Below are 12,100 nucleotides of genomic sequence, written 5' to 3'. Positions count from 1 at the left end.
AGTATCTCTTTTATTAAGTTTGTGCAACAACAGGAATGGTAATTTTTGTAGTGTGTCTCAGAAGTGAATAGTTGAAAATTTATGTAAGAAATGGTTTATATATAGATTACAAATATTCTTGTTGAGCCGTAAGGGTTTGGACTCATATTTAACATAGTCCTTGGTGCAGCTCTTAAGACACTGAGAGTAAAACTGCAAGTCTGCTGTGTCCTGCCAGTGACCATGGGACACACTGAGTTCAGACAAAATGCTGCTTTGCTGCTGTGTATTTCCTTTGAATGATTGATTCACTGAGGAGAAATGGAGAGGAAGGAGGCATTCATTGTTAGCAGAAACGTAGAGAAGTAACAGCACATTTGAGCTGCCCCCTGGACCAGTTCAGGTGCTCTTCTGGTGTGCCTCTGCTCGTGTGCAGTACAAAAGCAACAAACCACCTGGGATTTTTTTTCTCCCATGCATTTGTTACTTGTATTTCCAATTCCAAAACCTGGAATTTCATCAAGTAATTTTGTAATGCTTAGATTTGTGTTGATTCATTAACCAAAGAAAAGTGGAAGTATAGGGACTTTCCATGATTTCTGAATTTACAGAAATCTATTTTGAATATGTTTGCATTTGACAACAGTGACTCTCCAAGCAATTTTTAAGACACAATAGGAAGGACACAAGGAAAAATATCATTAAAATCCTAGCTAGCTAATATAGGAGCAGTTGAAATTTACCAAGGACTAGTCTAGAAATAAACAGAGCAGAGATTCTGACAGCTAATTGCACACTTTTTCTGAGGATGGCTAAGAAATTGCTTGATTTATGTATTTTATAATTTCAGGGTCCACCTGGGAAAGATGGCCTGCCTGGGCACCCAGGACAGCGGGGTGAGACTGTAAGTAAATGTACTCTGCTGTGTTAGTGTTGTCCTAAAGGTCGTGATTACGTGACAAAACCAAAGAAACAGAGACAACAGGGAAAAGGGAAAGAGGCTGGCACCAAGAGGTTACATAACTGTACTTTTCTTGTAGATGGAGCGTGAGAAAGCTTTATTTTGCTCCCATGATATTAGTGAGGTTATTCTTTGCTATGTCCAGTTAGAAACATCAGAATGAGACTAAATATTCAATAGAAGTAAAAGAGATTAATACCTAGATCTCAATTCAAATTAAGATTTTTCAGACAATTAATATACAGTAGTTGTCTCACTGAATGTCATATACCAAAAATAGTAACACAAAAAAAAAAAAAAAAAAAAAAAGTTTTATTGATGATAAACAGCTAGAAAACTGAAAAGCCAAGGCCTTTGGAAAGTAGGATCAGGAATGATTAACCTATTAAAATAAAATTTTGAAACTATGTAACTCCTCTAGGTATCACAAGGAATAAATTCTGGCATCTAAATGAAAAAATACTATGTAATACTTTAAATTGAATTATCTTTAAAAACACACTATTTCTGTTGTTGCAGCATGTTATTTATATTCCATTATAAAATAAAAATTCTCACTTGGATTTTTCAGAGCTAGAGAAAGCCAGAAATTAATTTATTGAGACATTTTCTCAGGATGTAGAATGTGTTTTAGGCTCCAGCTTCACTGGAAATCTCTTAGTGACTGCTGAGTCACTTCCAATGCTGGAAGGAGCACAGAGCTTGGAGTAACACATCCCTCTGAAAACCTCTATTTTCTTCTAGTATTGTAACATTTTGACATTGTAATGCTTTGCAATGATAGTGGCTTTGGTGTGTGTGAAACGTGATTGACTCCTTCTTTGTTCATTTCCTTTGCAATGATGCAAAGACTGTGTTGTGTACCATAAGGATCAATTGTAATCATTGTTTACAATGCAGGAAGGTCAAACTTGTTCTTAAGTTTGCTGTTAAAACGTTACAATTTTCCCTTTAGTTTTACTGTTTTGAATGTGAGGCAGCAATCTGCCAGTAAAGCAAAGAAAGAGGAGAGCATCCTGTGCTGCAGCAGAGGATCTTTTCCTTCTGCCCAGCCCTGCTGAGGCCAGGAGCAGTGTCCAGTTCTGGGCTCCTCAGGACAAGAGAGAGCTCCTGAAGAGTGGCCAGCAAAGGGCCACTAAGGTGACTGAGGGACTGGAGCATCTGTGCTGTGAGTAAAGACTGATGGAGCAGGGCTGCTCAGCCTGGAGAAGGCTCAGCTCTCACCCAAGGGCAGAAATACCTGAAGTGAGCCGTAAAGAAGATGGAGCCAGGCTCTTTCCCTGGTGCCCAGTGACCAGACAAGAGGCAGTGGGCGTAAACTGAAACACAGGAGGTTCCACCTGAACATCAGGAAACGCTTTCTCCATGTGAGGGTGACCAAGGACTGTCACTGAGTACCCAGAGAGGCTGCAGAGCCTCCATCTGAGGTATTCAAAAGCCATCTGGACAAATTCCTGAGCAACCAGCTCTCAGCATCCTGCTTCAGCAGAGCAGTTGGAAAAAATGACTCCAGAGGTCCCTTCCAACCTCAGCCATTCTGATTATGTGATATGACTTGTAACAAAATATTCAAAATACAGGAAAACTATGGACTCTGCTACTGTGTGAAATTGAACCAGGTCCCTCAGGATTCCTTCAGTGCTATGGTTCTCTAATTTTGTCTCACTTTGGGTTTAGTGGGGTTATACTGGTAAAAAAAAACCTTGAGTAACTTAGAAGCAAATGCAGCTTTTCATTAGAATTGTTTTCTGCCCTGTGTTTGTAAACTTGGGCCAAAACTATGTTTAAAATATTTTCCCCCCATGGGTTCTCATAGACGTGTTTTTGTGGAAAACCTGATGGTTTTAAATCAATAAGTAGGCTTGTCGACTTTCTTTTTCTGATGAACATATCCACTTCAAGTTTTTAAAAATGTATAAATAGAAAAAATTCATTGCACTCACTGGTAGATAAGAGTATTAGGAATTCTAATTCTTATTTAGACACATATCTTATTATAAAGTTCATTGGTGCATATGGGCATTTCAGCAATTAGGGAATTAGGATAAGAGACATAGTCAAGCTTAACAAATTAGAGAGCCAGATTCACAGGTTGCACTCGGCAGTTTGTTTATGGAATAATAAGCTCATGCTGACAGCAACCAAGGCAACTGCAACTTTTTCCCCCAGTAAGACATCTACACTTTGAAGAACTGACATTGTTGGAATTGTAGACATAGGAACAGTAGTATCATGATAAATAATTTGGAATATAACTGCAGGAATAAGCCTTATACTGAAAACCAATATTATGCCAGTTTGTCATTACAAGTTATTATAAATTTCAGTAATGTCAATCTCAGTCTGGCAGTAGGAATCAACAGTGAAAATTTCTAGATTGTCTGCTGTTATGGAAGAATTTAGTGTTTCATGTTTGTGAAAAGATAAAATAGAAATATGCTACCTGTGTCATCTATTAGAATTAATTAATATTGCTACAATAAATCATTTCATTAAATTGTCTTCCACAAAAAATAACAACAACAACAACGAAAAATAGAGGCTACTTAGGCACTTCAAAACACATGAGGCAGTAGTGTAATTTTTTAATTGCTACATATTTTAGATGAAGCCATGGAAGTTTCAGGTCTTCTTGAGTAGTTGCTGCTAAAATTTGCTTTGCTTTTAATGTCTTTTAAAAATCTGAATCTGTAGGAATAGATAAACTTGTAACAAAAGACAGAAAGCAGGGTAGTGAGCCCATCATTAGCATCAAGAAACCAACTATCACTGCATTCTACAAAATTGAGATTAGCAGGTCTTCTCAAGGTGCTCTCAGTAAGTGGGTGATGTTCAACATTCTTTGTCTTTCCTGACAACAAGCTTACAGCAGAAGCTTTGATTGTGTAAAGGAAGGGACATGGGACTGACTCCATCTGCAGCAGTTCTGATTTTCTGTCAGTAAACAAAAGGGCGTTTTTGCCTTTTTGTTTGTTTGTTTGTTTTTTTGTTTTTTTTTTTTAATCCAGATAATTTCAGAGGTCTGAGTGCCTGAGTTACGAGCCAAACTGAACCCTGGTAACATCTGGCTGGCAGCCAGAACAGAATCAGGTTGAGGCAGAAAAGCTCAAACAGGAACTGATGAAATAGGGGCAACTATCAGTCAGCCTGTGCCCACAGGAAAGCTGAGTAAGGGCCAATATTTGAAAAAACTGGGGCCAGATGCCCCCTGTGCTTTTACACGGGTGGGCAGAGCAGGAGGCAGACACAGGCTGTTAGGCAGGCAGTGTTGAGTGGTACCCTAATGTGACCCACCCATGTGACTGTCTAACGCTCTTCCAATATTTGAAAGGAATAATACAGCATAATTCAAAGATGCATTAAACAGTGCTATTATAAAGTGATGTTCTCATTCCATTTATTGACTAATTGTTTGGCCTGAAATCTGGGACTGCTGATTAGAAAATGAAAATCCTATAAAATTTGCCCATGTTCTAAAAAATTGTCTCAAAAATATTTCCTTTCTATTCTGTTTTTCACATGACACTGATTTCTCATTAGCTTCTCTCTTTTTGTGGCACTCATGTTGCCTTTTCTACCATTTTTGTATAACCTTCACCTTCCCTGGATCCTTATTTATTTTCATTTTTTTTGTTTCACTTCCACTTTATCTTTAATGCCCTTGCAACTTAATCCTCCATCTGTGTCTTTCTTTAAAAAGCATTTTTATCTCAGGCTTTATGATTCATTATATACATATGTAAAAATGTATTTTCAACTGTCTTTTAGCTGCATCACTTATGCATTCAAACTCATCTAATCAAGTTCTCCTAGACAGATCTGTAGAACTGATGGCAATTTTTACTGCTGTACCACCTCAGAGAGATGGAAACAGAGATGGAAAGAGATTAATCAGCATTTCATTTCTAAGCATACACAGACAAAAAAGATTTTTCTTTTTTATTTCCTGAAGAGAAGGAATGTGTGACATGGAATTTCTCATTCACCTCTCCAGCACAGATATGAATTTTGCTCTCCAATAACTTTTAAAGCGTAATGTATTATTCTATAATTATTTTACAGGGTTTTCAAGGAAAAACTGGTCCTCCTGGTCCTGGTGGTGTTGTTGGCCCTCAGGTACATAATTTCATTTCATAGTTGACTTCATGAGACCAGCATTTAATGGTTATATTATGGATAAGGCAGTTGCTTTTGCTGCTGTATTAAAAGGACCATACTAATAATTATATTAACTTTTGTATCAGAAATTGCATAACAATCTTAGAAGGCTATACTTAGTAATCATCAGTGATTCCACAAAAAAAAAAAAAAAAAAAAAAAAAAAAAAAAAAAAATTTGGGTTACCTTTCCACTTTGTTTTATGTTTTGGTTTGGGTTTTTTGTTGGTTCATTGTGGGTTCAGGGGTTTTTTAATGTGATTATGAAATTGGTGGTTTACAGAAGTCAAGGAGACAGATTTCTCTACCATTAAACATTTTAGAAAGAACAATGCAACGTGTGAATTTCTTGCCAGAGAAAAAATTTCAGTAACTTTATATTGTGGAGAGATAAATTATAAAAATTTCATTTGATTTAACCTTATTAATTTACAACCTTATCTAGCATTTAGGGCTTTTTTAGCTAATTCCTTTAGTGGAACTTTTCTGCTAGGGACTCTGAAGAGAGATCCTTCAACTCTCCTGCCTTACAATTCCTATTGTTTACAAAAACAACAGTGCAGAAGGGTTTCAAGACAAGAATATACCTGGATTTCTCTCCCGTGTCCTTTTTGTAACCTTCTCCCATACACGCTGTGTTTTAAAGCTTCAGTGCTTAGGGAACAAGGTCAGGATTTCACTCTTTGGAAGCTGCACAGACGTGTCTGCAGGCAAAATGCAATGCAAGATTTATTTTATAGGACACAGATATTTTGTAAGTCAGCCTTGCCTGGAGGGAAGGTGAGGAATGTACGCTAACCAATGGCAATACTGTTTGGTAACATAACATAACAGCTGGATATTGAGAATCTGCTCCCCTCCTCTGCCTCCCACACCCTGCATGAATGAAACAACTTCAGGTGACTAAAGCTGTACTTTTGTGCTTAGGGTCCTACTGGTGAGACTGGGCCAATTGGTGAAAGAGGCCATCCAGGTCCTCCTGGTCCCCCAGGTGAACAAGGCCTCCCAGGTGCTGCAGGAAAGGAAGGCGCCAAGGTATGATGTGGCTTTGGGGAACAAACAGGAAAGGACACACAAACTGCTGACAGCGTGACATTTCAAATCATTATGTAGACATGCACAATAAAATCAGAACATGCAGTGTAAAATCATGATTGGCAGGTTTCACCCAGAAGGACTTGGAAGACTGGAGATTCCAATTTTAGAGCTGTGTCTGCTTCCACTGAAATAATGAGAATTCTCTTGAGCCAAAATTGAATATTTTTGTAATAAAAACTTTTTTTAAATCATCTGCATATGCTATGCATTCAATATGGAGATACTTAGTAATGACATATTCACACCAAGGTAGAAAATTGCACACTGGCATTTAAAGTCAGATATGTAGTAGTGAATAAAAGGCAGAATTTCACTGAATAAATTTAACTCCTTGCTTAATTTTTCACTATCATTGGGGAACAAGAAAAAAATTACTTATCTAGTTACTATGTAATTTCTATTCAATTTATGATTGTAAGTGGGTATCAAATTTTTTTTGTTGAGAGTGTTTTTAAAAATATTTTAATGGCTTGTTGGGTTTTTCACTATTTATATTGCATAACTGCTACTGTATTTTGTCAAAGTTTGTTATAAATTTAACCACAGACTATTGTACTGATAAAAGAATTAGTGGGTGAATAGCTAGGGGCAGAATCTTTGTGTTCATTACTATAACTAGGATCTGATAGTTAATTTTCATGGCTCATTGTATGCCTAATTTTTAAATATTTTTTAATCAAAATGTAATGTTTCCCAGGGTGATCCAGGCCCTCAAGGCATTCCTGGGAAAGATGGACCAGCAGGTCTTCGTGGTTTCCCTGGAGAGAGAGGCCTTCCAGGTGCTCAGGTATGATACAAACACTAGAACAATTGCCATGATATTTCTAAATAAATGAAACAATGTGTTAACTCCTTTATTTCATGGAGTCTTCTACTGTCCTTAAAATAAGTGCAATAAGAGAAGAGACATCAAGCATCCAACATTGTCAAATATAATTGGCTAGATAAGAACAAAATAATTTATTCAGGTTTGTTTCTTTGGATCTTTACATGTCTCCTATTATATATGTTGCAAAATTACTCTTGAACTTTTCAGTTTAGTAGACAAGCTTTTTTTTTTCCCTTTCCATTTCTTAGGGTCCAGCTGGTCTGAAAGGAGGGGAAGGCCCACAGGGTCCACCTGGCCCAATGGTAAGTAAACATAATAATTTTATGGAAATATCAACAATATGACCTAATAACCCTTTTTCTTCTTTAGATGCTGTGGTGTTTTCTCTAACGCAGTCTGTAAAACAGCAGACAGCTCAGACTTCTACTAAGTATCCATACTAATAAGCATGCAGGGATTGTGAAGGTAGAAAATATCTGAAGCCTTTCTGCCACTAGATTTTGTGCCACATTTACTTGCTGCTCAATACTTGTCACTAATATAAATTGGTTTTGAGATGAGAGAGGTTTTCCACAGAGGAAAAGTCCATGGATTGTGACTGGTGAACCAGTGCTGTTGTGGTGGGCTTGCCTTGGCTGGATGCCACATACCCACCAAACTGCTCTATCCCTGCTCTCCTCAGCTGGACAGGATACACCGAAAGACTTGTGAGTCAAGATAAAGACAGGGAGATCAGCCACCAGTTACATCATGGGCAAAACAGACTGGGAAAATGAGTTTATTTTCAATCAAATCAGAGTAGGATAGATATGGCAAAACAAAAACAAAGTCTGTAAACACCTTCTCTCCACCCTCCCTTCCTCCCAGGAGGCTGAACTTCACTCCGGATTTGTGCTTTAACCTGTCCCCAAGCAGTGAAGGAGGAGGTGGAATGGCCCACAGTTCATCACACATTGCCACTCCTTCCTCCTCATGGGGAGGACTCCACACACTCTTCCCCTTCTCCAGTGTGGGGTTCCTTGGCTGAGGGGCAGTCCTCCCTGAACTTGTCCAACAGGAGTCCTTCCCACGGGCTGCAGTTCCTCATGAGCTGCTCCAGCCTGGCTCCCCCATGGGGTCACAACTCCTGCCAGCCAAGCTGCTCCAGTGTGGGCTCCTCTCTCCACAGGGCCACAGGTCCTGCCCGCATCCTCTGCCAGTGCAGGCTCTCCACAGGGCCACTGTCTCCATTGGGCATCCACCTGCTCCAGTGTGGGGTCCTCCATGGGCTGTGGGTGGAGCTCTGTTCCCTCTGTTGTGCATTTTTCCCCATTTCTTAAATAGATTATCCAAGAGGTTCTACCCCTGTCACTTACGGGCTCGGCCATAGCCAGCCCATGGGTCCATCTTGCAGCTGGCTGGTGTGAGTCCCACTGGACGCGGGGGAAGGTGGCATCTTCTCCCAGAAGCCAGCCCTGTAGTTCCCTGCCACCAAACCCTTGCTGTGCAAACCCAGCACTCTGTGTTCCCTTTGTACAACTCTGTAAAATCATGTCATGCAGCAATTTTCCTTCTCGGCATTTTAAGCTCAATAGTACAGTATGCTTCAAGTTACCCATTCTCTGTTGTCATGCTTTATGCAAAGAAGTTCTACAAGGATGCACTGGCATTCAAAACATGGTAGAGTTATTCCCAAATGTGAATTGTTTAGATTTTGACAGTCATCTTGTCAACTTACTTCTTTCCTTCAGTGCAATTGAGGTTAAAAAAGAAAAGAATCAATCTCATCACAGCTATTCATGTTAGGAAAAAAAGCAATGGAGGAGCTGAATTTCTATGTGCTTCAACAAAGCTCTCTTATGTCCTTGCAATTCATATTCAGATTAGAATGCATTAAACAAGGATAAAAAAGCCACACATAGTACAGTACAAGTAATACATGGGACTTGAATTCTTAAAATGAATTATTGAATTCTTAATGCCAGAAATCTGAATTTACAGTTCTTAACACTGTACAGTATATATATTCTCCAAAAGACACCAAAACAAAGAGTGGAATGGAATGGGATGGAATGGGATGGAATGGAATGGAATGGAATGGAATGGAATGGAATGGAATGGAATGGAATGGAATGGAATGGAATGGAATGGAATGGAATGGAATGGAATGGAATCTAGTAGGGAGAGTGAAAAGGGATGTCATCTTACCCATCTGAAGAACCTGAAATGTTAAAAGAAAGGATGAATCAAAGTCAAGAAAGCACAGACCAGAAAATCACTTCAATCTAAAGGTCACGCCTTGATTTTTTGTTGAAGGAGCCCCTCAGGCTGGACGGAGCTCTCAAGCAGACTGTTCAGGTGCAGTGACCCAGAGCCCCTCTGAGCAGCCAGCACAGGCAGAGCTGTGTGACACAGCCCCCTTTGCCAGCCAGCACTGTCCACGCAGGAGCTGTGCCACTCCTCAGTGACGTGGGTCCTCAGAAAGACACATCACACAAGACGGGAGGCAAAAGTACACACCTTATTTAGTGATAGTTGTCTGTATTCTGAAATACATATGTTTGAACTGAAATTCAGATGATCCATGTTTTTCTAATTCTTATAGGGTGTGTATAAGTTAGTGTTTTAGTTGAAAACATCAGAGCTTTTTCGAGGAGGATGTCTCAATTATCCCCATTTACCATCCTTTGGTTCAAATCAGAGCCCTCTCAGAGCTCATGAATAGTATTCCTTTCATGTGAAACTAAATTGGTAGAGAAAATCCAGGAACACTATTAATGCTCTCCAGCTAATGGGAGTTCAGTGCCAGACTGAAATCATCATTAATTATAGTCCAGAAACACACAGAGTGTGGGTATCAGGAGCACACTACCAAGGACTTCAGTTCACAAACCAGTTCCTGTTGGGGTCACCCTTCCTGCTAAGGGAAACAGTCATAGAAACAAACTCTTAGGAGGCTGAGAATTTTTTGCATATAGTTTTCCTGGTCTTTAAGAAATAGATGCAGTGGTAGCAGGAATTGAAATAGTTTGAAGGGCAAAATTTTTCATTTTTTAAAATATATTTGGAGCTTATTGTAGTGCAAGCAGGCCATTTGACATACAAACAGGACCAAGTTGCCCTTAAAGTATTCCAAGAGTCCTCAGAAGGATTTTTTAATCTGTTTCATCTTTAATTACTAACTTGTTATCTCAAAACAGTATTCAGTGAAAAAAGATGTGTAGCTGGCATTAATACTGAGTTTCTGTGCACCTTCAAGCACCACAATTAAACCACAGTTGCTTGTTTTTTTTCACAGAGGCTCACAGCAAACCATGAGCATCAAATAATCCGAAAATATTTTCCCATCTATTTTTAGCCAACAGCGGGTACACACAGAAGTGTAATTGTAGTGCAGTCTTCATGTGCCATTTATAATAGGAAGAGAATCCATGCCACTGGCTGACTTTCCCTGATTCCCTGCCAATACCAATTGTTTCTAACTAGCATATATAGTCAATTATAGGCTTTATTTGGCTGGTGCCTACATCTGCAAGCATACCAAACAAATGACTGCTCCAAAAAGTGTGCATGCCAATTACTCTGTTTAGAGGGATTTGGACAAAAGAAAGATGCATGAATGCATGTCAGCGCAAGGAGGGGTTCTGAAGGATTGAGGGAGGGTATTTTCATGGTTTGGGGGTTTTTTTTTGGAGGGGGATTTGGCTGTGGTTGTCTTTTTTGTTGGGGGGGTTGAGTTTTTTAATAGTTCTCTTTTATCTGCTCTCTCTGTTGCTTCTGTTTGTTTTCTTCCCTTCTCCTGCTACCCTGTGGAATGCTGAATCCTGATGAGAGAAAGCTCTTTGGAATGTCAAGCAGTCATTTTTCATTTGCTCATTTAGGAATAGGATGCTCAAATTAGACTCAGAATAAGCCAGCTGTAGGCTACCCAATTATCAGCCCTGAACTATCTAAAGCTATCTTTATCTATCTGACAACACTTTACAGTCATGGGGACCTTCACTTGTTGAGCATTTTGTTAACCAGCAGTATAAACTACTATTGCACTACTATGCAATGTGTACAAGAGCTGTCATTACGTGTCTCCTCACAGGAAGTGAGATAAAAACAAGGTTGCTAATGGGTTTGTAGTCTGTATAGCAGCAATACAAGACAAAACATGACACTTCTATTCTGTAAAAAGTTAAAAAAAATAGAGAGAACAGACTTAAGCTGCTTAAAATGCTTTTCTGGTTTGGGACTATAATTTAATATGTTCTGCTGTGCTCAGAGGCCATTCTCTCAGAGAAAGAAGCAGTTCCTTGAAAACAGAAGGTGTAGTGCCTCTTCATAACTCATGTGAAATGCAAAGATACATGTGAAAAGTTGGCTGAATAAAAAGTACTGGATATTATGGCCTCTTTTAGTGTCTGCTGTCTAGCACATGAGAGATCTATGAGTTATTTGAGCTTTTTCCTCTCTATTCTTGCATCCTCCTGATGAGATAACCTAAAATTGTTTAGCTTATGAGAGCTGACAAGATCAGAGACCATGGTAGTATGGCTGCAGGGTAATGACTTTTTCTTGTTGAATTCACTGAAGCCTGAGGAACTAAAATAATAGAAATAGGATAGAAACTTAGGCAGCCACCCAGACTTAAAAAAACCCCAACACCTGGAAGGATAAAGTCATCTATGATTTTCATACAAACACTTTCTTTGAACACTCATGCAAATTTAGACCTTACTGAAATAACTTGCTAAAATACTTTGAGAAAACATTCAGCACTCTTTTCTGTCACATTTATGTGGAGAGAAAAGCACCTTATTATGAAATTAGTACCAGTTATGCTAATGAGGTCACTCCAGGACCTTCTGTTATATCAATTAATGAAGTGAAATTACCAATCATAACTTCGAAGTGTTGCAAACTGTCTTGAAGGTGTAAAGCTGAAAAGTTGAGGAAATATTTTTGTACAGAAAATATTTAACAGTACTCTCTTAATACAAAAAATTGTAAATTATTTAAAAGGCAGTAAACAAATATGCAGTTTTAGTGGTTTTCAATATATAGTGCTTGTTGTTTCATCTTTGGTTTGTAATATTAGATTTTTAACCT

The 12,100-nt window shown here is 38.8% G+C and overlaps 1 protein-coding gene across 4 annotated transcripts in view; it reads left to right on the top strand.

Annotated features, from left to right (window-relative positions):
• Nucleotides 1–12,100, top strand: part of COL11A1 (collagen type XI alpha 1 chain) — a 131,741-nt gene that overhangs the window by 85,103 nt on the left and 34,538 nt on the right. For all 4 annotated transcript variants that reach the window (XM_063407633.1, XM_063407634.1, XM_063407632.1 and 1 more), the window contains 5 exons: nucleotides 830–883; nucleotides 5,003–5,056; nucleotides 6,025–6,132; nucleotides 6,893–6,982; nucleotides 7,273–7,326. In XM_063407633.1, the coding sequence (XP_063263703.1) occupies nucleotides 830–883; nucleotides 5,003–5,056; nucleotides 6,025–6,132; nucleotides 6,893–6,982; nucleotides 7,273–7,326 (360 nt within the window). The remainder of the gene's footprint in view (nucleotides 1–829; nucleotides 884–5,002; nucleotides 5,057–6,024; nucleotides 6,133–6,892; nucleotides 6,983–7,272; nucleotides 7,327–12,100) is intronic.

Source organism: Prinia subflava, chromosome 10 (assembly GCF_021018805.1).
Source record: "Prinia subflava isolate CZ2003 ecotype Zambia chromosome 10, Cam_Psub_1.2, whole genome shotgun sequence".
Taxonomy (NCBI): Eukaryota; Metazoa; Chordata; class Aves; order Passeriformes; family Cisticolidae; genus Prinia; species Prinia subflava.
The sequence above is the reverse complement of the archived record's forward strand: the minus strand, read 5'-3'. Positions and strand labels throughout refer to the sequence as shown.